Source organism: Mirounga angustirostris, unplaced genomic scaffold, assembly GCF_029215605.1.
Source record: "Mirounga angustirostris isolate CCGP_5_RB_7025 unplaced genomic scaffold, mMirAng1.0.hap1 SCAF_5, whole genome shotgun sequence".
Lineage (NCBI taxonomy): Eukaryota > Metazoa > Chordata > Mammalia > Carnivora > Phocidae > Mirounga > Mirounga angustirostris.
Genome location: NW_026991713.1, coordinates 148,930,186 through 148,954,613, shown reverse-complemented (window position 1 = coordinate 148,954,613; position 24,428 = coordinate 148,930,186). Strand labels below are relative to the sequence as shown.

At 43.2% G+C, this 24,428-nt stretch overlaps 1 protein-coding gene across 5 annotated transcripts in view; it reads left to right on the top strand.

Annotated features, from left to right (window-relative positions):
- The window catches only part of ZC3H7A (zinc finger CCCH-type containing 7A), a 34,566-nt gene extending 10,825 nt beyond the window's left edge, over nucleotides 1-23,741 (top strand). For 2 of the 5 annotated variants that reach the window (XM_045874990.3, XM_045874989.3), the window contains 21 exons: nucleotides 223-262; nucleotides 2,043-2,240; nucleotides 3,650-3,808; nucleotides 4,061-4,141; nucleotides 4,249-4,287; nucleotides 5,150-5,183; nucleotides 5,669-5,952; nucleotides 8,201-8,405; nucleotides 9,482-9,546; nucleotides 10,091-10,277; nucleotides 11,251-11,412; nucleotides 12,275-12,471; nucleotides 12,748-12,848; nucleotides 13,295-13,476; nucleotides 14,129-14,205; nucleotides 15,048-15,181; nucleotides 15,609-15,714; nucleotides 18,215-18,323; nucleotides 20,017-20,150; nucleotides 21,849-22,012; nucleotides 22,827-23,741. In XM_045874990.3, the coding sequence (XP_045730946.1) occupies nucleotides 223-262; nucleotides 2,043-2,240; nucleotides 3,650-3,808; nucleotides 4,061-4,141; nucleotides 4,249-4,287; nucleotides 5,150-5,183; nucleotides 5,669-5,952; nucleotides 8,201-8,405; nucleotides 9,482-9,546; nucleotides 10,091-10,277; nucleotides 11,251-11,412; nucleotides 12,275-12,471; nucleotides 12,748-12,848; nucleotides 13,295-13,476; nucleotides 14,129-14,205; nucleotides 15,048-15,181; nucleotides 15,609-15,714; nucleotides 18,215-18,323; nucleotides 20,017-20,150; nucleotides 21,849-22,012; nucleotides 22,827-23,016 (2,848 nt within the window). In that variant the 3' untranslated portion in view covers nucleotides 23,017-23,741. Of the gene's footprint in view, nucleotides 1-222; nucleotides 295-2,042; nucleotides 2,241-3,649; nucleotides 3,809-4,060; nucleotides 4,142-4,248; nucleotides 4,288-5,149; nucleotides 5,184-5,668; nucleotides 5,953-8,200; nucleotides 8,406-9,481; nucleotides 9,547-10,090; nucleotides 10,278-11,250; nucleotides 11,413-12,274; nucleotides 12,472-12,747; nucleotides 12,849-13,294; nucleotides 13,477-14,128; nucleotides 14,206-15,047; nucleotides 15,182-15,608; nucleotides 15,715-18,214; nucleotides 18,324-20,016; nucleotides 20,151-21,848; nucleotides 22,013-22,826 lie in introns of those variants that run through there. The other 3 variants (XM_064592563.1, XM_064592565.1, XM_064592564.1) reach the window with 3 other exon arrangements.
- Nucleotides 23,742-24,428: the final 687 nt, after the last annotated feature.

The following is a 24,428-nucleotide window of genomic DNA, read 5'->3' as shown; positions in this document are numbered from 1 at the left end:
AAAAGTGTTATACTTACTCAAGAGAATATAAAGGAAGAGTTACAGGTTCTTTTTCCCATGCCTACAGTTATATGTGAGTAATGGTAGTAAAGAGAGGTAGGTCTTTCAGACATGCTTTGAACCTGTGGCAAGCTAACAGAAGCTCAGTTTTACAATGACTTCTGGATGAACCAATCCTCATGAGAGCCTGATAATTACAATTACTTGGTTTCTTCTCCTTAGGTCACCACTGTCGTACCCAGGAACACAGGAACAGTATGCGGTAATGATGGGGAACACCTGCCTAAAAGCTCTGCAAGTAGCCTGAGAACTATCATGTCTAGTGGGGGTTGGCCAACGATGGCTTTGTGGGTCGAATGTGGCCCTTTGTCTGTTGCTATAAATAAAGTTTTATTGGAACACAGCCACACCTATCTGTGGCTGCTTGTGTGACATATGGTAGCTGAGACAGAGACCATATGGCCCACAAAGCCTGAAATACTTGCTCTCTGGGCACTTAGAGAAAGAGTTTGCCAATCTCATACACATAGAGGACAACATTATTGTTGGCACATGTTGACAGTTGTCCTATATTGTCTTTCCTCCATGAGTGTAGTTTGCGCTAATTTTTCCTCTGAGACCTTTGAAAATTACTGTTAGCCTACCTCTTATTTCATTGAAAACAAGTGAGACAGATTATGTTTCAAAGGAGAGTTCACACACTCTCTTATTTAGGAGAAGAGATGATCTAACAGTAGTAAAGGGTGCCTCGATCCTAAGAGGGAACAGTTAGAGATAAAACTAGTGAGAAACACAGTGAAAGCCTGGTTCCCTGGGTCTTAGACTAAAGGCCCTCATCGGTGCAGACTGTTAGTTCACCTGTGGCTTCTTGTCTCTGTGGGTTTTGATCCTTCTAAGTAGTCCTTCTTTCTCTCTGCCTCTCTGTCTCCCTCTTCTCTGTTTCCTTCTCTGTCTTCCTCCTTCTCCCTTCCCTCCATCTCTCCAAACAGATGTAGAATCAGAGAGTATTATGGCTAGAAAGCACCTGGAACAACTGTTCATTTTACAATTCATTTTATAGTCCTGACATTTACATGTGGAACTGGGTTCCCGAGAGGTTAAGTGTCAGGTCACAAGTCGCCTCCCTTGTTAAAGGTTGATCTGTTCAGTGTTCTTTATTACTTTTGTCTGCTTAGACATGAATTTCATAAAATGAGACTGAAGACTTGAATATCTGTTTTTGTACTATTTATCTGATCTTGACTTTTACAACGTTAAAGCAATGATAGAAATCATGAAGGAACTTTTACATGTACCGAAACTTCAGAACTTTTATAGGTACTGAAAGAATGTGTATACTATACTTCCTCGGTGAGAAAAAGGTTTAACATCCCCACTCCCAAATCAGTAATTGACTTGAGCAAACGTTTACAAAAGAGGAAATAAAATGGTCCATAAAAATGTGGGACATTATTTGCAACTGGTGAATCACTAAATTCTACCTCTGAAACAAACAAACAAAAAAGATAGAAACAACAACCACCACCAAATGTGGGAAATTGTTGGTAATCAGACATGCAGATAAAAATGGGGACAGTTTTTCACCTAGAAATTAGTAGGGGTTTTATGTGTACGCATACGCAGGTGCACACATACTACCCCGTATTGGTGGGGGTGCCGTGAAGGAAACCGCTAGACATGTTCATCGTTATTGCCCTTTTGGAAGGCAGTTTAGAAATACTAGTCAGAAGCCTTACAATGCTCATTCTTTGTGACCTAGAGTTTCTCCTTGTAGGAATGCCTCAGGCGCGGAGTTGGGGATGTGAACAAATATTTTGCTGCATTTCTCTTCATGAGAAATTGAATTTTCTCTTTAAAAAGCGAGCAAGATAAAGCCCTTGCTGAGATGGCAGTGGCATGGTCTGGGTTCCCAGTTTCTTAGAGTTGTGTTTATTGCTATGTCACGTAGAAGACTCGGGAAGTTTTCCATACACAAATTAAAATTTCCTCATACCCTGACTTGTTCCGTAAAGGGCTTCAAGTGGTAACTTTCTTTTTTTAAGGTATATTTACGTGCTCTTGTGAGAAATCTTTTTAATGAAGGCAATGATGTTTATCGGGAACGTGATTGGAACAACTCGATAAGCCAGTACACGGAAGCTTTGAATATCGCTGGTTATGCAAAGTCTGAAGAAATTGTCATCCCTAAAGAAATAATTGAAAAACTGCATATAAATCGTATTGCTTGCTATTCTAATATGGTGAGCTGTGATTTTTTATTTTTATTTATTTATTTATTTATTTTAAAAAGATTTTATTTATTTATTTGACAGAGAGAGACACAGCAAGAGAGGGAATACAAGCAGGGGGAGTGGCAGAGGGAGAAGCAGGCTTCCCGCAGAGCAGGGAGCCCGACGCGGGACTCGATCCCGAGACTCCAGGATCATGACCTGAGTCGAAGGCAGACGCTTAACGACTGAGCCACCCAGGCGCCCGAGTTGTGATTTTTTTTTTTTTAAGATTTTATTTATTTATTTGAGGGAGAGAATGAGAGAGAGCATGAGAGGGGGAAGGGTCAGAAGGAGAAGCAGACTCCCTGCTGAGCAGGGAGCCCGATGTGGGGCTCAATCCTGGGACTCCAGGATCATGACCTGAGCCGAAGGCAGTCGCTTAAGCAACTGAGCCACCCAGGTGCCCCCGAGTTGTGATTTTTTAAAACAGTGTTTCTAGAGAGAAAAAAACATTTTCAATAACATAGTACATTAAAAGTCAGTTTTCTAATTTCCGTTTTTAAGAAAGACATATTGACGCTTTTAGAGTGGCCTGAGGCTTTGAAAAATCAGCTTTGGATAAATGTTTCGGGATTTTAGAAATACTTTGTTTCTTGGATGGTCCTTAGAGTTGCCATGTGAGTCTGGCTTCTGGGCTGTGTCTGCTTATAAGAGAAGTAAGTGCAGGAAGACCCAGGTGTTCACAGATTTGTTTTCTATAGTGGATTCTTCATTGGCTAGCTGTTTGGGAGTTATATTTCCAGTTGACATTTTTTTTTTTTTTTTTAAGATTATTTATTTGAGAGAGAGAGGGAAAGAGAAAGAGAACGCATCTGTGTGCGCACACAGGGCAGGGGAGTAGAGGGAGAGGGAGAGAGAGAATCTCCAGCAGACTCCCTGGTGAGCTTGGAGCCTGATGTTTGGCTGGATCTCATGACTCTGAGATATAACCTGAGCCAAAACCAAGAGCCCGATGCCCAACCAGCTGAGCCACTAGGTGCCTCTCCAGTTGACATTTTAATGAGTTTCAACAAAGAGTAACTAGTGGAGAGAGTAGGACAGGAGAGTGATGCCTGGGGCATCAGCCGAGTCTGAAAAGTTTTATTTCTTGAAGATCTGGGGCCTTTATGGCCAGATGTTAACGTTTATCTGACCTGCATGATGGGTACATGGGGACTGATACTCTATGTACTTTTGTGGATTTGAAATTTCATAATGAAGATAATTTTTTTTAAATTAAATTTTTTTTTGAAGATAAGTTTTAGAAAAATAATACCGCGAACGTAAGAGTTTAAAAGGGGGTGGGGGTGATAGTCCGGGTCTTCGTTTGTTTGCATTTGCAAGAAGACATCAGTGCAAGAAATGAATTGCGGCTAACTTTCTTTGGTTTTACATCTCAGGGTTTCCACGATAAAGTTTTAGAAGAGTGTGATGCTGTCCTCAGTTTAAATGCCAGTAACTGCAAAGCTCTGTATCGGAAATCGAAGGCTCTCAGTGATTTAGGAAGATACAGAGAGGCTTATGACTCTGTAGCGAAGTGCTCCTTGGCCGTGCCTCAGGTATGGACCTCATACTTCAGTTTGTTGGCTTACATCGTAACCATTTCCTTGCTTCCAGGTGGAGAAATGGCATGGAAAGAGTTAACATTTTCCAGCCAGCTGTCTGCATGCTTGAGTTAGAAGTGATCATAAAGCAAGTGTCTGGACAGAAGGGGAGTTATAGCTGTTTTGCCTATTTGTCTTCACAGTTAGTAAATACAAGCCTCCATTAATCATATTTTCATTGTTCTTCTCTCCTCCCCCCCCCCCCAGGATGAACATGTAATAAAACTGACTCAAGAACTAGCACAGAAATTGGGATTTAAAATAAGAAAAGCGTATGTCAGGGCCGAGGTAAGCCAGAGTTCTCTGCAGGAGGTATTTTCGTTTTGTTTTGTAACTTGGAGTCAGTTCTATTTTTAACTTAATTTTTTTAAATTAGCGTCTTTATTTTCTTTCAGCTCTCATTAAAAGCAGTTCCTGGGGATGGGGCTACCAAGGTAAAGTGATTACTTCTGTAAGACTCATAGCTTTTTGTTAAAAAAAAAAAACAGAAGCATTGGCAGTTCTGCTTTTAATATTTTTGGTTTGCGTCTATTTTTGGGAGCTTTTTGTTCCTCAGACACATAATTGGCCAGAGCTTCCTGTCCTATAAAAAGAAGCAAACAACTCAAGTAATATCTTTTACCCAGCATTTCCTGAAGTCCAGGGGAGCATTTTCCAGGATGTTCGTAGATGTTAGGTTTTATTAGAAAAAGTGGCTCAGAGCCGCATACTAATTTTGGGAGTCATTGGGTTAAACACAGTTAACGAGTTGTTTTTTAAAGGTAAGTCTTCTTGGAGCTGTTAGGATGCCATCGTGAGTTGGGGAGTGAGTAGTGGCTAGACTCGTCCCTCTGGAACGGGGATGCTCCTGAGTATCCGTTGTGAAATAGTGTCTACCAGAAGCCAGCGGTGGTGGAGGGCACCTGGGTGGCTCAGTCGTTAAGCGTCTGCCTTCGGCTCAGGTCGTGATCCTAGGGTCCTGGGATCGAGCCCCGCATTGGGCTCCCTGCTCAGCGGGAAGCCTGCTTCTCCCTCTCCCACTCCCGCTGCTTGTGTTCCTGCTCTCGCTATCTCTGTCTCTGTCAAATAAATAAATAAAATCTTAAAAAAAAAAAAAAAAGCCAGTGGTGGTGCTGATAGACTAGCCCTGCTTAGCCACATGGCACCGAATATTCCATTTGTTTCTTGGATCTTAACTGGAAGGAAGTCAGCTTTCTGTGAGAACTTGGCATTGCTCTCTTAGAATGAGATTTGACAGATGGCTTGTAGCGTAGAATCCTGACAATACTATGATCCATTATTTGGTTTAATTTCTAGGCTTTGAACTGTTCTGTGGAAGATATCGAGCCAGGTATGTTTTCCCTTGTCCTCTTCATCTAGAAAGTACCAGCTTTAGATATTGTATGTCTCGTAGTGTCGTCAAATAAGATTACCGTGTGGTTGTTAGTATTAAAGCAAGAATAATTTCGAAAACTACCTTTGTGCTTCTGGATGTGCTGGCAAGGGATTGATAATACTGGATGTCGGTAGGTGGTCATTGAATACCTCCTGGGGCCCAACCAGCATCTCACAGCTCTGGCCAGAAAGGGGCCTGGGCACTGTGAGAAAGATGCTTGTTTTCACAAGTGAATATGTCTATTCCTGGGTAAAACAAATGACTTTTAGAATTATTTTCCCCCTCTCATTTGAATTGCTTTTACTGTCGTCTCTCCATTTACTTTTATAATCGCTTCCCTGTTTTCACCTAGCTCTTCATTTTCTCTGTTATGGGCTCTTGATGCTAGTCTTCTGTGAGTACACTGAGGAGGAGTGAGTACGTTTCTATCCGTGTTACAGATTTATTAACTCCGAGGCAGGAAGCCGTTCCCGTTGTCTCTGTGCCTACATCCAGCTTCTCTCACCAAGTTGGAAGTGAGCTGGCCTCTGTTCCCATTATGCCCTTAACTTCTATTTTGCCACTGCAAGTGGAAGAGAGCTCTTTGCCATCAACAGTGTTGGCAAACGGAGGGAAGACCCCCTTCACTATGCCGGAAGCATTTTTGGATGATGGAGATATGGTCCTTGGAGATGAAATAGATGACCTTCTTGATTCGGCCCCTGAAGCCAATGAAACTGTTATGGTAAATTTCAGCATTACTCCTCTCTTTTGAAGCCAGGGTTAATTTTTATTTATCTCTTATTATTTTTATAGAGAGAGCGTGAGCAAGGTTGGGTGGGGGAAGGGCAGAGGGAGAGGGAGAGAGAATCTGAAGCAGGCTCCATGCTCAGCACCAATGCAGGGCTCAGTCCCGCAACCCTGAGATCATGACCTGAGCCGAAATCAGGAGTTGGATGCTTAACCAGCTGAGCCACTCAGGCGCCCAGGCTTAATTTTTTTTTTTTAAAGATTTTATTTATTTGAGAGAGAGAATGAGACAGAGAGAGCATGAGAGGGGGGAAGGTCAGAGGGAGAAGCAGGCTCCCCGCCGAGCAGGGAGCCCAATGCGGGACTCGATCCAGGGACTCCAGGATCATGACCTGAGCCGAAGGCAGTTGCTTAACCAACTGAGCCACCCAGGTGCCCCAGGCACCCCAGGCTTAATTTTTTAAAAATTGCCATGTAACTGTATTTTCAGCATTACCTGTAGGCTAAACTTTAGGTCTCTTACCTTAAAAATTACTTTTGTCCTTCTCTGGTGGTACCAGGCTCACGTGGTTATTTTTTAAATAAAATAGGAATGCTAATCTAGTAATGACCCAGTTTTCCTCAACACCTGTTGGAATCACATAGCATGGAAAGGATGTGTTAAAAATTCTGAAAAAGAGGGGCACCTGGGTGACTCAGTCAGTTAAGCATCTGCCTTCAGCTCAGGGTCATGATCTCTGGGTCCTGGGATGGAGCCCTGGTCGCTTGTGTGCACATGCTCTCTTTCTCTCTCTCTCTCTCTCAAATAACTAACTAACTAAATAAAATCCTTAAAAAAATAAATAAAATTCTGAAAAAGAATAGCCATTTGATATTTAAAGAAAAATACGTCTTTTGGATTAAGAGTTTAAGGGATAATACCTCAGGGTAACTGTAAAGCCAAGGTCAGGCTAGATCGGGACTGAGGCTTGTTTTTGTATGGCCTACAACATAAGAATGGGGGTCTTAGATTTTTAAATAGTTGGAAGGAAAAAAAAAAGAACAGTATCTAGTGACACATGAAAATGATATGAAATTCATGGGACGCCTGGGTGGCTCAGTCGGTTAAGCGTCTGTCTTCAGCTCAGGTCATGATCCTAGGGTCCTGGGATCGAGCCCCGCATCGGGCTCCCTGCTCTGCGGGAAGCCTGCTTCTTCCTCTCCCACTCCCCCTGCTTGTGTTCCCTCTCTTGGTGTCTCTCTCTCTGTCAAATAAATAAGTAAAATCTTAAAAAAAAAAAAAAAACGTGATATGAAATTCATATTTCAGCGTCATCAGTAAAGTTTTGTTGGAACACAGGCATGACCATCCACTTATGTATTGTCTGTGGGCTGCCTTTTTATTGCAGCAACACGATCCAATAGTTGAAACAGAGACTGTGGTTGGCAAAGCCTAAAATATTTACCATCTAGCCCTTCGCAGAAAAGGTTTACTGACCCTGCCATAAAGTATCTTGAAATAGCAGCAGCAACAATAGTAGGAGGAGGAGGAAGAGTGGGAGCAATTCAGGGCTGGTTTCAGTGTGGCTGAAAGAGAGAGGGGAGGTACAGTGTAAAAAGCAGGCACCCCGGGGTTTGAATCTTCCCACCTCTGTGGTCTTTGGCAACTTACTTCACCCCAGTTGCCTGGTCTGTACAGTGGCCATCATGGTAGGAAGTATCTTGGAAAGGTTAACAATTAAATAGATAGTATGTAACTTTCCTCAGTACTTACAAGGCGGGGGAGCTGTCAGTAAATTGTCACAGTGAGCGGGGAGGAGAGAGGCAGCGTTCCATTTGTCTTTGTGAGATTGTGCATTTCACATCCCCAAGAAGGATGGTCCAGGGTGTCTGGCTTCTGCAGCTCCCTTCTCTTGAGCACCTTCCTTCTCCCCCAGCCCCCACACTACTCCTCTGGAATAGAGCCAGTTCTTACGAGTCTCAGGGTAGGGTGAAGGGAAGGAATCAGAGGGAAATGAAACGTGAATGTAACATTTGGCTTGAAATAGTACTGACCGTCACACCTTGATCCTTTTTGAAAGGTGGGCTTGCAGAGAACTAAGCTCTGTAGCCTAGATTCTTCTATGGAGGCTTGATTTTGATTTCAACTTTGTTACGTAATTACCCAGCGTAAGAGTTTGTGCCTATATGCTGATGTTCAAAGCAGTTCGGCCTACTTGTAACTGAGTTTCCTGGATTTTAATAGAATCTTTTTTCTTTTCTAGCCATCAGCGTTAGTCAGAGGAGCCCTCCCGGCCGCCAGTGTCCCCCCCAGCATACCCTTCTCAGCATCTCTGCTGGGCACCTTGCCGATTGGTGCAAGGTATGCTCCTCCACCAACCTTCTCCGAGCTGTATCCGCCTTTGACTTCATCCTTAGAAGATTTCTGCTCTTCTTTAAATTCATTTTCAATGAGTGATTCCAAGCGAGGTAAGAATCGAGCCATTTATGTAAATAATCCCAGTTAATTTTTAAAAAAAGATACTCTGTGTTTGGCAATTATTTAACTCTAGGGAGTTGGATTATTTTCAGGGTAGCTGAAAATATAAAAACTCAGTCTTCAGTTTTAATTTGCCTGGACTGAACTGTGTGCCATTCCGGAGCTCAGGAAGCATAGGGATACGTAGGGATGTACGTGGCACTCGTTTCTGTTTGTTTTCTTAAACAAGATACTTTGTTAAGCTGGGTGTCTATTGTTTTGGGGGGCAAAATGACTTTTAATGTTTTCTCCAAGAAAGGAGTACCCCATCTGAGAGAGTCATAAAGACAGGCTATCCTTTTAAATTCTGAACGAGGTAGATACTTAGTTACGACTAATTTCGGGTCAGAATTGTTCAGAATTAGATTACAGAGTTAGAGTTTTCTGTTTCAGGCTCCATCCCTGGAGGTCACTGCCTGGTGCCTTAGTTTTTACAAGGGGTTGCTGAGTTTTTGGTCTGACTCCTGTTTCTGTAATTCCAGGTTTAATATATACTTTAAACAATAATGCTAACAATCTTCAAATTTTTTCTAAGGCATTGTTACATGGTTAAAGGGAGAAAAATCAAAACGATTGATTTCAAGAGATTGACACCTGAAAACCCTAAAATTAGTGTGAAACAGAAGGGCAGAGAGCATATTAACCGAGTGGTAGACTGAGACAGAGAAAGTCATTGCGCCTTACTAATTTCTTTCATGTTGTGACGAGTTCCGGCTTCATAGTTTGAAAAGGAGAGGCTCTGTTCCCATTTGGCGTATGAATTATTTTCTTAGTCCTTTTAACTGGTCCTGCTCCGTAGGCCCTGCTTTAGCTCACGTCTCCGAGAACAGCTCTTTATATAAGTGTGTCGGAGGGTTGTGTGTGCCCTTGGTCTCCAGAGGGAAGTCCACTGCCCAGTCTGGGTGTCACAAGTGAGGATGGGGAGTAGTGCGGGGAAGCCGTAGTCAGCCCCTGAGCCCTGATGCCCTGATGTTCTTGTTGCATGATTAGAATGAGAAGGTCTGTTGAAGTGTTTTTATTATTTTAGATCTGCCCACCTCCACTTCTAGAGAGGGAACAGCGCTTAGCAGCAGTAATTCTTCCCTTTTACTTGTAAGTGTCACTTCCTCTTTTGTAAATGCGTCGTCGCTTAAACGTGAACGGAGGCCTTTTGCTTAAGTAACTGACTTACTGGAATGGCGGTGCTGGTCTCCCTTACATTTTGCGTGTGCTGGGGGAAAGAGTGGTAAAATAAGACTCTCCTGGAGCATCCGGTCATAAATGCTCTGTGTGTGACTGGGTCTGTCGCAGACGGTGGAAGAGGCTTTAGCTCAGCAGAAACCACAGGAAAGCTGAGATCAGGGCGGATAAAATGCGTGTGCTGTGCTGTCGAAGCAGAACAGTTACCTGTTACTTTTAACAACTTTGCACGGAGGATCAAAGACAGCGGGGGAGGGGCCTAGAGACCCAAAGATTGGAAAACAGAAAGAAACCCGTTTTTTTAAATAGAAGCGCAGCAAGGGCAGACTAGTATGGATTTCAGCAGATGAAGAATGTCGTATTTTCACAAATTTGTTTCTTTCTTTAGTGATAGTGCAATATTTGTTGGCTGTTTTTTTTTTTCCTGTTTTTTGTTTTTTTCTTATTCTTCTTGCAGATGAATGGACCAGGCACCTTGTTTGCTTCTGAGAGTTTTCTGGGAATTTCAAGCCATCCCAGAAATGACTTTGGAAACTTTTTTGGAAGTGCACTTACTAAACCACCTTCATCAGTGACCCCACGACATCCCCTTGAAGGAACCCATGAACTGAGACAAGCTTGTCAGATCTGTTTTGTAAAATCAGGTCAGAACCAAACAAAGGAGATGACAGTATTAATAAGCTAGTCCATCTGAGAGTTCTTAGGAATTTGTCAATAGGCGTGGAAAACACCAGCTATTGTGATTCTTCCAGCCCTATTTGAGTTCTTTCTTAGCAAGCAGCAATTATTGACTTGGGCCCCTTGGAGTCTAATAGGATAAGTCTAGTCTTATTTGATATGATTTCATTTATAGAATTATATGGAATGGAACATCTACCTGTTTTTGAGATCTTACTGAAATTTTTATGAAATTCTTTATATTGTACATATATGTTTAATAATGTGATCTTTTTTTTCAAAGATTTTATTTATTTGAGAGAGAAAGAGAGAGAATGAGTGGGGTGGGGGAGGAGAGGCAGAGGGAGAAGCAAGCTCCCCGCTGAGCAGGGAGCACAATGACGTGGGGCTTGATCCCAGGACCCTGAGATCATGACCTCAGCTGAAGGCAGATGCTTTACCTGCTGAGCCACCCAGGTGCCCCAGGAATGTGATCATTTTCAAATAAAGCAAGAACGAGAAAAAAAGCGTTCTAAGACCAATATTTGATGTAATGTGTATAAAATTAAAGTCTTTTCTGTTGGTTTGTTTCATATCTTTACCCCTAAGTCTGGTGATAGAAACAGTTTGTCTTAAACTGGATCCAAATTCATTTTCTTTCTTAGTTGCGTATTTAATGGTGTTCTTTACCTTTAGAAGCCATCAGAATTCCTGTCCTCATAGTTAAATAAGGGTATGTTTTAAGGCTCCTGGTGTCAAATAAAACTTTGTGTTCTCTGACAGATAGCATATAAGAGGCACAAATCAGTAGCTTATTTACATTTGGGAGTTATAAAAATAGGGTTTTTGTGACAATGTAATAATCAGTATCTATCTGTTCATATCTGCTTATAAATGTGCCTGTGAAATGAAACGTTACTTTTTGTGCCTTCGAGCAATCCTTTTTCACATCTTTTCCAGGCCCGAAGTTAATGGATTTCACTTATCATGCTAATATGGATCATAAATGTAAGAAGGATATTTTAATTGGTAGAATAAAGAATGTTGACGATAAATCATGGAAAAAAATACGTCCAAGACCAACAAAAACAAATTATGAAGGACCTTATTATATATGTAAAGGTATGTACTGTAATTACTTAATTGGCGTGCATGACATAAGTGAGAAGTGATTTGCTACATTTATTCTAATGGTTCCCGTGTTACTGTTACTAAAAGTGTGTAGAGTTTATTGTTGCAAGTTCCTTGGGTTGAGACATTTGTATTTTTTTATTATTATTTATTATTTTTTTTACCTTTGTTTTTAACTTTTTAATATTTGAGCGAGCAGGTGTGAGCAGGGGTGGGGGGCAGAAGAGCGGGGAGAGAGAGAAAGAGAGAGAGAATCTCAAGTAGACTCTCGCTGAGCGTAAATCCCAACACAGGGCTCAATCCCATGACCCCGAGCCGAAATCGATGGTCAGCTCCTTAACCATCTGAGCCACCCAGGCACCCCTGTCTTTAACTTCTTACACAGTGTGTGTTTTCTCGATGTTTATGGAAACAGGCTTTGACCAGGTTTCAAACGGAAAACCGTCTCACACTTGAAGTTCCGAGACTTAGTCTGAACAGAGTCAGAACACTGAACTAAGGCTTTGACCAGGTTGCTCTTTGAGGTTGCTTTTGAGAGAACTTTGTGGATTCATTTTTGTCAGATTGCTTCATCTGAACGCGCTTTGAATGTCCTTACATGATTTTTTAAGCTTAGATGGAGTACGTGAGGGTATCACAGTCTTTTCCCTGCCCGAAGTAGAAATAATTCAGGCTCTTGGGCCGCTGTTTTAGAGCCCATGCCATCCCTGTGCAGTAAGAGGCACGTCCTCGCTTGAAGCTATCCGCGAGTTGTTCGAGAAACTCAGATGGTGCCCTGAACATGCTTGATATTCACCGCTTTGGAAAAACAGTGGCCATGTTTTCACTGTCTTTTAATTGTCTGTCTTTCTAGATGTTGCTGCTGAGGAGGAATGTAGATACTCAGGCCACTGCACATTTGCTTATTGCCAAGAAGAGATAGACATCTGGACGCTGGAGCGGAAAGGAGCGTTCAGCAGAGAGGCTTTCTTTGGTGGCAATGGAAAAATCAACCTCACCGTATTCAAACTTCTCCAAGAGCATCTTGGAGAATTTATATTCCTTTGTGAGGTACTGTCTCCGAGCCTTATTTTCTACTGTAGAATCGGTGAGAGTTTCTGACTTGCAAGTCCAGAAGTAGAAAATACTGAGCACTGGTCCGGCCATAATGGGGAGCATTCACTCAGCCAGCGGTAGTTACTACTAGGATCCAAAAGAATACAAAAACCTCATTTTAAATATTAATCAGTAGAAGTATGTAATGTATAAGCATGTGTATAAGTATGGTACAAAAGTTCTATTTTGTATTATGTTGTTGTGGTAATTCTTCTTCTCTGTCTGTTCCAGAAATGTTTTGATCATAAGCCTAGAATGATAAGTAAAAGAAATAAAGATAATTCTACTTCTTGTTCTCACCCGGTTACAAAGCATGAGTTTGAAGACAATAAGTATGTTGGTAGTTTCTAATTTTTATAGTGACACAATAGATTCTGTTTTTAGATCCAAATAAAACCAGAGTAGTATCTCCCCAGGCATCTTAGCCCTGTTCTTCTGTTGTCGCTGTTTTGAAAGATGATGACTACTTAAAAATGTCTATTAGTATATTTTGCTGGGAATTTTTAAATGAATTATTAAATTAATGTTTAATACAGAAAAGCATTATTGATTTGTAGCTTCTTATGACATGGATTTAAATATTTTATGGCTTAATGTGTAGTCATCTTCCCCCTCCTTTAATTCAACAATTGTGTAAAGTGATTTATTTTTTCTGATAAAGATTTTTAAGATGTATTTTCAGTCTAGAGCTTGACCTGATGTATGTATATATTTTTATTTGTTTTCTTTTGAAAAGGCTTTGGCAGAACAATAATAGATCACTCCGTTTGTTTCTTAGGTGCCTTGTCCACATTTTGCGAGAGACAACAGTAAAATACTCCAAAATACGTTCTTTTCACGGTCAGTGTCAGCTTGATTTATGTCGACATGAGGTTCGATACGGCTGTTTAAGGGAAGATGAGTGCTTTTATGCGCATAGTCTTGTAGAACTTAAAGTCTGGATATTACAAAATGAAACAGGTAGGTTTGTGCATGATGAAGAAATGTCTCCTCACAAACCAAGAAACAGGCTCTTCACTCTAGAGACCACACTGATGGTCACCAGGGGGCAGGTGGGGGGGGGCACATGAAATAGGTGATGGGGATGAAGAGCATGCTTATCATGATAAGCACAGGGTGATGGAAGTGCTTAATCACTATATTGCACACCTGAAACTAACAGAACACTGTACATGAACTCTACTGGAATTAAAATAAAAAAATGAAAAAAAAAAAAGGTCTCCTCAAAAGCAATCAAGGTTTGGCAGAGCAGTATCAGAGACTTTTCTCTGTCATCGTGATGTGGCAACATAACTATTGATTTTATCCTTAGCTTTAAGCTGTCACTGTTCATTTTTAGAGTGGCTTATTTTGAGTATAACCTCATGTAGTGACTTGCTGGTATGAGTTCATGCATGTAGTGTGCTTTTGTGAGGAAGAGAGATTCCTCCGACCACACCAAGAGCTGTATTTGTAAATATTCCGTTGTGAAAAAGAGTGATGTGACGTGCATTCATCTTTGGTGGCGGATTATGCTACGTGGGGGATAATGAGGGAATCGAGTCTGTGATTGGATGGGTGGACTGTTCATGCACAGAGGGAGAACCTAAAGCAAGGCTTGTACATTTCCCAGGTATCTCACATGATGCTATCGCTCAAGAATCTAAACGATATTGGCAAAATTTGGAAGCGAACATACCTGGAGCTCAGGTATTTTCTCTTGTGTACTTTCTGCGTTTGGTATCCTTTCTGCAGCGGCCTTGTGGATGCCACTTGTTGACAGATGCAGTTTATACTTTTTTAAAAAAGAAGATTTTATTTATTCATTTGAGAGAGAGAGAGCACACGAGTGGGGGGGAAGGTACAGAGAGAGAGCGAGAGAAGCAGGCTCCCTGCTGAGCAGGGAGCCCGACGCGGGACTCGATCCCAGGGCCCTGGGACCATGACCCGAGCCAAAGGCAGACGCTTAACCGACTGAGCCACCCGGGTACTCCGGATGCAGTTTATACTTCTAGTGCACTTACATCCTTACTGTTCACTGACTTAATGTGAAAAGAATCCCAAATTTTAGTTGATTGTAATAAAGAAAAAAAAATAGGCATCCCGTAATGCCTGCCAAGGCTGTAGGATACAGTTGTCTTACTCAGTTTAATTGGCAAAACAGTTGGGTTCTTGGGCTGTGGGGATCCTGGGAGTGAGGGAGGGAGACTGTGTCTGTGGTTCTGCTTCCCACCTGGCAGGACTGCTCTATGCACTACCTCCCTACCCCCAGCCACAGAATCCTAGTTATCACCCTCCAGAGCTGGCTTTCATAAGTTGAGGTTTGGTGTCTGTAATCTGCACCTATCATATTCTCTTGCATTGGGTGGAGAATTGGAGATTTAGTTATCTACTCAGTGTCTCTAATAGTGTATATAATGGTCAACTCATCAAACCAGACAGTATCAGAAATTGTATGCTATTATGCGAAAAGAAATACCTGGCAATTCAGTATTTTGTCCTCAGAAAACTGGTGTTCTCTTAAAAGTAAACTTGTGTTTTAATTGTTTCAGGTACTTGGCAATCAAATAATGCCCGGATGTCTTAATATGAAGATAAAATTTGTGTGTGCTCAGTGTCTGAGAAATGGCCAAGTCATTGAACCAGACAAAAACAGAAAATATTGTAGTGCAAAAGCAAGGCATTCGTAAGTAGTGTGTGAGTGTGTATGTGTGTGTGTGTGAGTGTGTGCAAACAATGCCTATTTCATAATTCTCTGTTACATGGGTATGTTACATAGAAGAAAAAAAGATTGACTTTGAAGAGAGCAGAGCAAAGTAGATAATGTAGGAGTAATTGCAAAGTGAAAGGGAAGAGATTTTTACGATTTCATAGATAAGAATTCAACAAAATTTGGTAGTGTCTTCTCTGAATTTGATCAGTTCTTTGTTCAGGATTCCTAGGGAATGTCTGTTAAAATAACAGGAAAGGAAATGACAGAATCATAAGGCATTTCTTTTAGAAGGGTTGAGAAAAAAATCTCTGGTCCTTCAGGTACGAACATTGTACCTGTCCCTTTATATTATGCCTTGTGCCAGTGTGTCTTTGTTTTTTCTGAACTCCATGTTTCTTAGGTGGACCAGAGATCGGCGTGCGATGAGAGTGATGTCCATCGAACGTAAGAAGTGGATGAACATCCGTCCTCTCCCCACAAAGAAACAAATGCCTTTACAGTTTGATGTACATACGTAACTTTTAAGCCACTTTTTTTTTTTTAATTAGGCATTTCAAATCATTAGAAAGTAGTAGTGATTCAGATTGGAACTTCAATGCTCGTCGTAATACCAAAATTTTAAATGGTCCTCTTGTTTTCCTTCCCCTTTTGTATGTGTGGTTCTGTGACAGTTTCCAGATTGACTGGGATTGGATGAGTTACTTGGAGAAAGGAAATAGACGGTGGAGTCAAGAAATAGTTATGGGCATGACCTACCTTATTTTTCAGATGAATTACTTTGGGAGTGAGTAGGAGAGGATTTCATTTAAACTTGATTCCTAGGCTTTGCTATCCAACTCAAGGCCTTCTGTTATTATGAACGCTACTGATAAGTTTCTTTGACTCAAGCAATGGATATTAGCTAAAAGATACCCCACTTTATAGGATTTTCTAAAAGTAACGCAAAGGAAAAATGGTCAGTGTTCGAGGCACACGTTCTTCAAAACCCTTAGAAAGTATCAGACCAACTGAAGGGGTAGTATTTCATTCACAAGGTGGCACGTTTCTGCTCCATACCCTCTGCTGCATTCCGTGGTCTTGAAGGTGACGGTCCAAGCAAATCCCTTGAGCCGGCTCTGGACTTGACCCTTCAAGGGAGACAGTCTGGAGCGAGTCTGGAGGGGTGTCATTGTGTGAGCTAACAGAGACACTTGGAGCATTGACAGGCAGTAAACTTTCTGCCCCAGTGGTGGACAGAGGAGAAAACTGTTTGCCCAGAGAAGCAGAGCAGGTGGATTGCAGAGCCCCCTCGGAAATGATGCCCCCTCTCCGACTTGCCCAAGAGAGTTGAGGAAGAGGCAGGTTAATTTCCCGTTGCCCAGGGTACCTTGCGTTTTGTAAACATACACAGGTTACGAGGTCAGGCTCTGAAGGAGGCGGTATGTTTGTGTTTCATCCACAGTGGTTTTAGACTTGGGGATCTGAGTGATTGAATTGGTGGGCCTTGTAGGAGGGGAAGAAGGTTTGTTGGAACCGTGGATATCTTAGGCTTTAAAAGAGGAGATTATGGGTGTACTCCTCATTCTTTGTTAAAACAAAGGCGACTGAGAACGATTCTAGTTCAGCTGCTGGGACTACTGATTATTCTTTAATCTCGGACGTGCTGTATTGCCGTGCAATGTGCCAGTAGCTCATTTCCTCTTTTTTTTCTACCATACTAGGTATTGCTAAGGGATCCTTTTTCTAAAAGAAGAAATAATACTCTGTGTGTGTATGTGTGTAGACAGTATGGTGAGGTGGAAGGAGAATGGGCTTCAGAGTCTGCCAGAAAGGCCCTGGTCAAGTTACTCAGCCTCAGTTTGCTCATCTGTAAATGGGAATAATTACGTCCTAGGGAAGATTACATGAGATGGTGTTATGTAAAAACCCAGCACAGTGGCCGGCCTTCTCCTTTATCTTCTCTTCTCCCTGCTCCTTATCATTGAACTTTGAGAGACTATGGTAAATGTTTCCCTAGTAATACCTGCCTAAGAACTTATTGGGGTTTCTCACTTTATGCAGAGGATTGGGGGTGGGGGGTGTTGACATTGGCCCAAGGAAGGAAACCTGCAGTATTCAGGGCTGACTGCTTTTAGATTTTTAGCAAAAACTGATGCTAAGCATCTGATATTATGTAAACTAATATATGGGGCCAGCCTCTGTTGCAACACAAAGTAAGCTAACAATTAATTATACTAGAATGCTCTATTAAGACAGGTATATTGATGATATTTGAGAATGAGCTGTCTTGGTGCTGGAGGTTTTCTTAGTTCTTGATAGTTGTGGTTCTTAGAGACATCTACATTCTGCTGATCGCTGCCACCTTATTTTCCTACCAGTTTCATTGTATTTACTTAGTAAAAACACAATGCAAATAACCAGAAAAGGTAATATTTGAATGCTACGTAACTGGATGGCCTGGCTCGTGTATTCATTGTCTCCAGACAATGCATATCGAATGAATGATGGCTGAGGTTAGCTACCAGTATGGGTTATAAGTAAGCTAAATGTCTGAGATTTTTCCTGACACTGTTCAGGACCTTTGGAGTAGTCCGTAGTTTCTTTACTGCCTCCCAGGAGCTGACAAGGAGGCTCCATGGGGATTAGGCAGGGAGAGGAGTTGCTGTCAGACTGAGGGGGCCAGAGATTTGCATTGTGGAGACCAAATGCTCTGCTGAGTTAAAAGCAGGTACTCTGAATAAGGGAGTTTGTAGACATTTTCTTATAAGAAAATATTCCATATCCTAGTTCCATACTTTGTTTTTTTTTTGGAGATTTTCTTTTGAAAAATTTTGAGATAGAAAGCTTAATATCATCTCATGTATGTTGGGCTTAGAGTCAGTTTGAATTCATTCAAAGTAATCTTATGTAATAATTGTGTTACTCAGCGTTAGCACAGATAATGACGCTTATTTTGCTTAAATGTAAAAATTAGGCAGTTTTACTAACTGTACTCTTAAAGCATATTCATATTTCCTTTATATACAGCTGTGCAATCATATTGCTTCTGGGAAGAAATGTCAATATGTTGGGAACTGTTCCTTTGCTCATAGTCCTGAGGAGCGGGAAGTGTGGACTTACATGAAGGAGAATGGGAGTAAGTTGCTGTCTTACCTGTGGCTTGACATCCATGACATCTAGCTTGCTGGGCAGTTTCCTTCCTCTCTGTACATGTGCCAACTCACCGCGAACCCAGGAAGTAGTTTGCATTGTGCCATTCTGTCAGTGGAGTGTGAGCCTGGCATCTGATCTGTGTTTGCTTAGGTCAGAGCTGGATACAAATACATGGGAATATTTGAATGGCACAGACGTGTGCCCAAAAGGTGGCCTGGGAAGTGCAGTCCTTCTTGACTGGATCAGACCATCTGCTCCGATTGTGAATAGGCACCCCCGAAAAGTCAGGTTAGAATTGAAGGTTTCCTCAAGGAGGCCTTCCCAGTAGAACAGCCCCAGATGCAGAGGCCCGAGGAGAGAATGTTTATCTTGGTCAAACTGCAAGTTGATCGTGGGAGTCTTTGAGAGGAGCCTCAGACAACCTTTCACTTTTGACCGGAGAGGTTTTACTGCAAGGACGGGGATCGTTGTTGTTTAATCTCTAGGAAACTGATGGAAATTTATCAACTGCTTGAGATCTGCAATCTCTGAATTACAAGAACCAATCAGATTGAAGCATGTCCCCTGCTGTGTTTAACCGGTGTTCACACTCAGTGACCTGTGTGGACAGGACTCCTCGCTGTCCTGCTTGGAGAGGGACATACTGTTGGGCCTTACTGAAGATGTCCTTGCATATCAGGACTGTTGCAGCGATTCCTGCTCCAACTGGTCTGGATGGCGAAGGATTTCTAGGTGGCCTCTCATCTTAGTCTGATGACATATTGTTAGAAACACTTGCGCAGGCAGCAAAGCCGATTTTTGACCTTAACCTCATTACCAGATTTTTTTTAGCACAGTGGTTCTCAACCAGGGATGAATTTTGCCACACATACCCGCCTCCCTTGGGAACATTTGGCAATGTCCGGAGACGTTTTTGTTGTCATGACTTGGGTGGGGTGTCCTACCGGCATCTAGTGTGTAGAGTCTAGGAATGCTGTTAAACATCCTGCAATGCACAGGACAGCCCCCCACAGCAGAGAATTAGCTGGCCCAGCAGTGAGGCCGAGAAACCTGGCTTCGCACTTGATGGTCATGCCGAATGTACTTGTTCTTACTGTAGGAAGCCGAGGACCTGGTCACGGTTGTGCTGTTGTAAATTGCACCCCAGCATGTGGGTCCTCGGGGACGGTGGCTCGACTGACGGGCTCCCGTCAGGGTCAGAATCTCGATCCAGTGGTAGTGAGTTTCTGCTCTTTCTTGGTAGACAGGAGTGTATCCGCTGCAGGCCCCTGAGCCGTGTTTAGTAGCCCATATGGTTGTGGGGGTGATAGTGAGTGTTTTACTGGGGGCAACAGGAAGCAGTGGGAGGTGCTTTTTTTTTTTTTTAGCAATACCCTTTTAATGGTTTCTGACTTTTCAGCACCCCCAAAGGGTCTTGCAAACACGCAGGGAGTTAATTCATCTTGAAAGCTAATGTTGGCACTCTCAACAGTCCGGAATTAGGTTCAGAGTCATGAGGGTTTACCTCCCCCTTGGACAGGGCCCCTCTCCTCGCCTAATGTAATCCGTCTCCGTTCTGCCGTCTCGCTTTCCTCTCAAAAATGTACGCCAACTGATACAAAAGGTGTGCATGATCTTGTGTGTATTTCAGTGGTGTATTTAAATTTCCGCTGCTGAAAGTGATTCATTTTTTTTAGTACAAGATATGGAGCAGTTTTATGAACTCTGGCTAAAGAGTCAAAAAAATGAAAAAAGTGATGATGGTGCCAGTCAATCAAACAAGGAAAACGGAAAACAAATTCACATGCCAACAGATTACGCTGAAATTACTGTGAGTCCTTCGCTTCCACCACTGATGGAGCCTTTCCTTTCTTTCTCTTTCCCTCAAGTCTGGTACCCTCGCTGGCTGCCTGCCCTCCTCTGGTCTCTCCACCTCCCTCTGGTGGCCTTGGGCCGTTAACTTAAGTCCCCCGATTCTAGCAGATCCTTTCCTTGATCCTTTTGCTAACTTTGGAGCCAGAGAATTTGGAGCCTAAATGCTGGGGCCTCTCCTTATGAGCCTGTGGCCCTGGGCAGATTAGTGAGCATCCCTGAGGGGGGTCGTGATGGGTAAGTGAAGTAGGGTGGGTCCTGGACACTTGGGCCGATGCTGGGCCTCAGAAGATGCTCTGGAAATGTGGGTGCTAACAGGCCCCTCCCCCCCCGCATTGTCTCCTTACCTGCTAGCGTCTGGCCCCTGCCTCAGGGTTCTGTGGACACTTTAAGTCCTCTGTGGTTTTTTACTGTTTGGGTTTTCTTTTAAAAGTTTTTGTAAGAGTAAGGAGGACAGTATAATGACTGTTCTTGAGCCCACCATGTTAATAGTTCATTGTGTTTGCTTTTGTGAAATAAATAAAATGTTTGCAGATAGAGTTGGAACCCCCTTTGTCCCCCATCCCTGAGGGGCAAGATCCAGTGTGTATTTCAAAGATCCAGGCTATGTGTACCTGTCTTTGACATATTTATTCCTAAGCTATAGTTCTGCCTGGCTTGTGTTTTTAAAGAGGACATAGGCACATGTGTTATCCCGCTCCTTGTTTCTTGTTTTGTTTTTTGGCACCTCCCTGTAATTGACTCCGCTGGATCCGGGTCACGTCTGTGGCCTGGCCTTGCCCCCACGCGTGTGCCTGGGATGAACTCCACCTCCTCTGCCAAGGCACAGTGCTGATTCCCTTGCCACCTTTCAAGTGTGTTCCTGTGTTCCCAAAGCAGGGTCACCTGGACCTGCTGGGTTGGGAGATTTACCTGGGCTGTTTAATCAGGTAGATCTTCATCACCCCCGACATAGCGAGTCACAGTCTCATGGGAAGTCTCCAGGAATCTGTTCTTACCCACTGCAAATGATGCTTCCCCAGGGCATTTGGGGAACACCGCCCAGATGCTTACAGCTTGCATCTGTGGTGGTCTTCCACTGACGAGAACACAGTTCCTTCTGTGTAGGTCTGTGCCCCGGGGACCGAGTCCTCTCAGCATCTGGGCTTCCCTGGTCCCTGGCGCGAGTCCTGGCCCATAGTAGGAGCTCATTTCATGTGCCCTGAATGGCAAGGCTGCTCGTCCCTCTGCAGCTGGAGAGCTCCAGGCTTTCCCGTCCTCTCTGCTGGTCCTCACAGTGTTCATCCGTCCCAGGGTCCTCGTGTGAACCTGGCCCCTTGTCCTCCCTACACACGTCCTTGTTTGCACACCAGCCCCTGTCACCTCTCAGCCAGAGGCTCGCTGGAACCTGGCCGAATCCATTACCACTGCCCTCTGCTGCTTGTGCTCTGTCCCCCCTCCCAGTGCTGGGATCCTTTTCTTGGTCCTGTTTCTGACCTTGACTTTGAGCTTTACCTTCTTGCCCGGCTCCGCCACCGCCCCCCCCCCCGCCCCAGATGGGCTCCCTGAGAATAGAGTCTGGGTTTCTAGCCCTGGTGCCCTCCCCGAACCGTGTTTGGCCCGTTGAGGGACCCAGACAACACCCACTGATGGGACGCGTGTCTCCCGTGCACTTCAGGCGGACTTCCACTGCTGGATGTGCGGCAAGAACTGTAACAGCGAGAAGCAGTGGCAGGGCCACATCTCTTCCGAGAAGCACAAGGAGAAGGTTTTTCACACCGAGGACGACCAGTACTGCTGGCAGCACCGCTTTCCCACAGGGTATTTTAGTATTTGTGATAGGTACGTAGCCCCCGGAAGCTCCCGCGTGGGGAGTGCGGAGGTACGCAACTCGCTCAATCATCCTGGCGGTGGGCAGAGGTTTTGGGGGTGATGTGGTCTGAGAGTGGGTGCTTGGACTGGGGCTCGAAGCGTTAGTTGCTCCTTGGGCGTTTCTTCACTCTTCTGCGGTTACGTGAAAAGACTGACTAGCCTGCCCGTGTGGGGTTGAGATGTCTTAAGATAACCGAGGAGAGATGTATGTTTGTTCCAATTTGCCCAAACCATCTTTGAGTTGTCAGGGGTGAGTGGCCAACCACAACGTGCCCTGCAGGGGGTGTTCGTCAGTTCGGAAACTGCCTCTGAATCCTGGCTGTTCCAGGGCATATATGGAACCAACTCAGGTCAAAGGAAGAGGTTACTATCGCTCCTTTGTTTAAGTTGCCTTAGAAAACGTTTTAGCAAAAAAAAAACAGATAGTTTTGAGTTGCTCCTCACTTTGTCAAATCACTGTCTGTATGTAATTTCCCAGTTCAGATCCACGTGATACCCCAAACTATTGAAGACATCTTTTAGGTAGCGTCACTTCTGATTTCTTTCTCCTGCATCAGGAAGGACTGCGGTCTTTCCTCCCCCCATCAATCAGTATTTCTCACCAAATACATTTAAAAGGGCTATTTTTTTCCATTGTAGATGTCAAGGCTATATAATGTTCATTTTTCTAGGCTTAAGATTTTGAACTAAAAGTTTTATGCAAATCACCAAGCTAGTGAAGCGCGGACTTTTTGGGTTTGTATAAATAACTCGGGGATGCTCACCACGCTGACTCGCCCTGCAGGTATATGAAGGGCACCTGCACAGAAGGGAATGGCTGTAAATTTGCACACGGGAATGCCGAACTCCATGAATGGGAAGAAAGAAGGGATGCCCTAAAGATGAAGCTCAACAAAGCAAGAAAAGATCACTTAATCGCCCCAAATGATAATGACTTTGGAAAATATAGTTTTTTGTTTAAAGATTTAAACTAATATGCTGGCTTTTATGTATGTTACCTAATCAAAGCATTGACCAGAAAAATTGAAAGTGTTCTAAGGCACGTAGCAGAGGAGCTGCAGATTTTCTGCTTGTATTGGCGTCTATCGTCCCTCCTGAGCAGCAACCCACAGTAGGTAGGAAAATGCGCTGTTTAACAGGTCTGGCCATGCTCTCATGGCACCATTGGCATCAAATGGCGAAGTGACCGCTACCCTGTTGCCATCTGTTGAACAGACTTTTGGATGAAGTGTGTTGGGGAAGAGGATAAGGTTATGTCTAAGACGACTCCTTGAGTTGGTCCTTCAGATAAGAACCATCATGGTGAGAGAGTAGAGACTTGCGCTAGGGGTCAGAAGACATGATGGATGAAATTCTTCACATTTTAAATGGAACAAATTTGTTTAATATAATAAAGTTTGCTACTTATCTGTACGTAGGTTGCTAAAAAGGATTTTCTTAACTCAGATTTTAAGCCAAATAACCATTTAACACTAGTACATGTTAAATGGGGTATTTTTCTGTATTTGTATGTTTCACTATAATAAGGGAACTAAGGATAATGTGCATTGACACTATTTTGAAAAAATAATCAGTTGGACTCAAATTTTATTTCTTGGTCTTTTGCTGTTTAAATGATGATTTTGAAAGATTACACTTGTACTGTTGGTATTGTGTAGTGTATGGACCAATATTGCCTGTAATAAACATTTTATATATAGATGTCTTTCATTTTTTGGTGTGGTCCTTCCCCCCCCCCCCAAGAATTATTGAAACTGGGCCCTAAAATCACAAAGTTGGGGGTTTTTTTTCAACGCCTTTATTTTTTTATTTTTATTTTTTAAAGATTTTATTTATTTACTTGACAAAGAGACAGCGAGAGAGGGGACACAAGCGGGGGAGTGGGAGAGGGAGAAGCAGGCTTCCCGCGGAGCAGGGAGCCCGATGCGGGGCTCGATCCCAGGACCCTGGGATCATGACCTGAGCCAAAGGCAGATGCTTAACGACTGAGCCACCCAGGCGCTCCTCAACGCCTTTATTTATTTATTTATTTTTTGCAGACTCCCTGCTGAGCAGGGAGCCCGATGTGGGACTCGATCCCAGGACTCCAGGATCATGACCTGAGCCGAAGGCAGTCGCTTAACCAACTGAGCCACCCAGGCGCCCCTCAACGCCTTTATTTAAGCAATTAGTGATAGTATGCAAATTAGACATGATAACGACTTTTCACTCTGTCCTGCTCTCTTCCAGATTTGGGTTGATAAGCAGCTTCTCTTGTTCAGGGACATGTTAACTCTTCTGGGGCTCTTCTGTGTTACATTCAGATGCATGAGTAGCAAGGAGACAAACAGCCAACTAGGATGTGGGCCATGGGTTTCCACAGATAACTGGCACAACACTCTCAGTA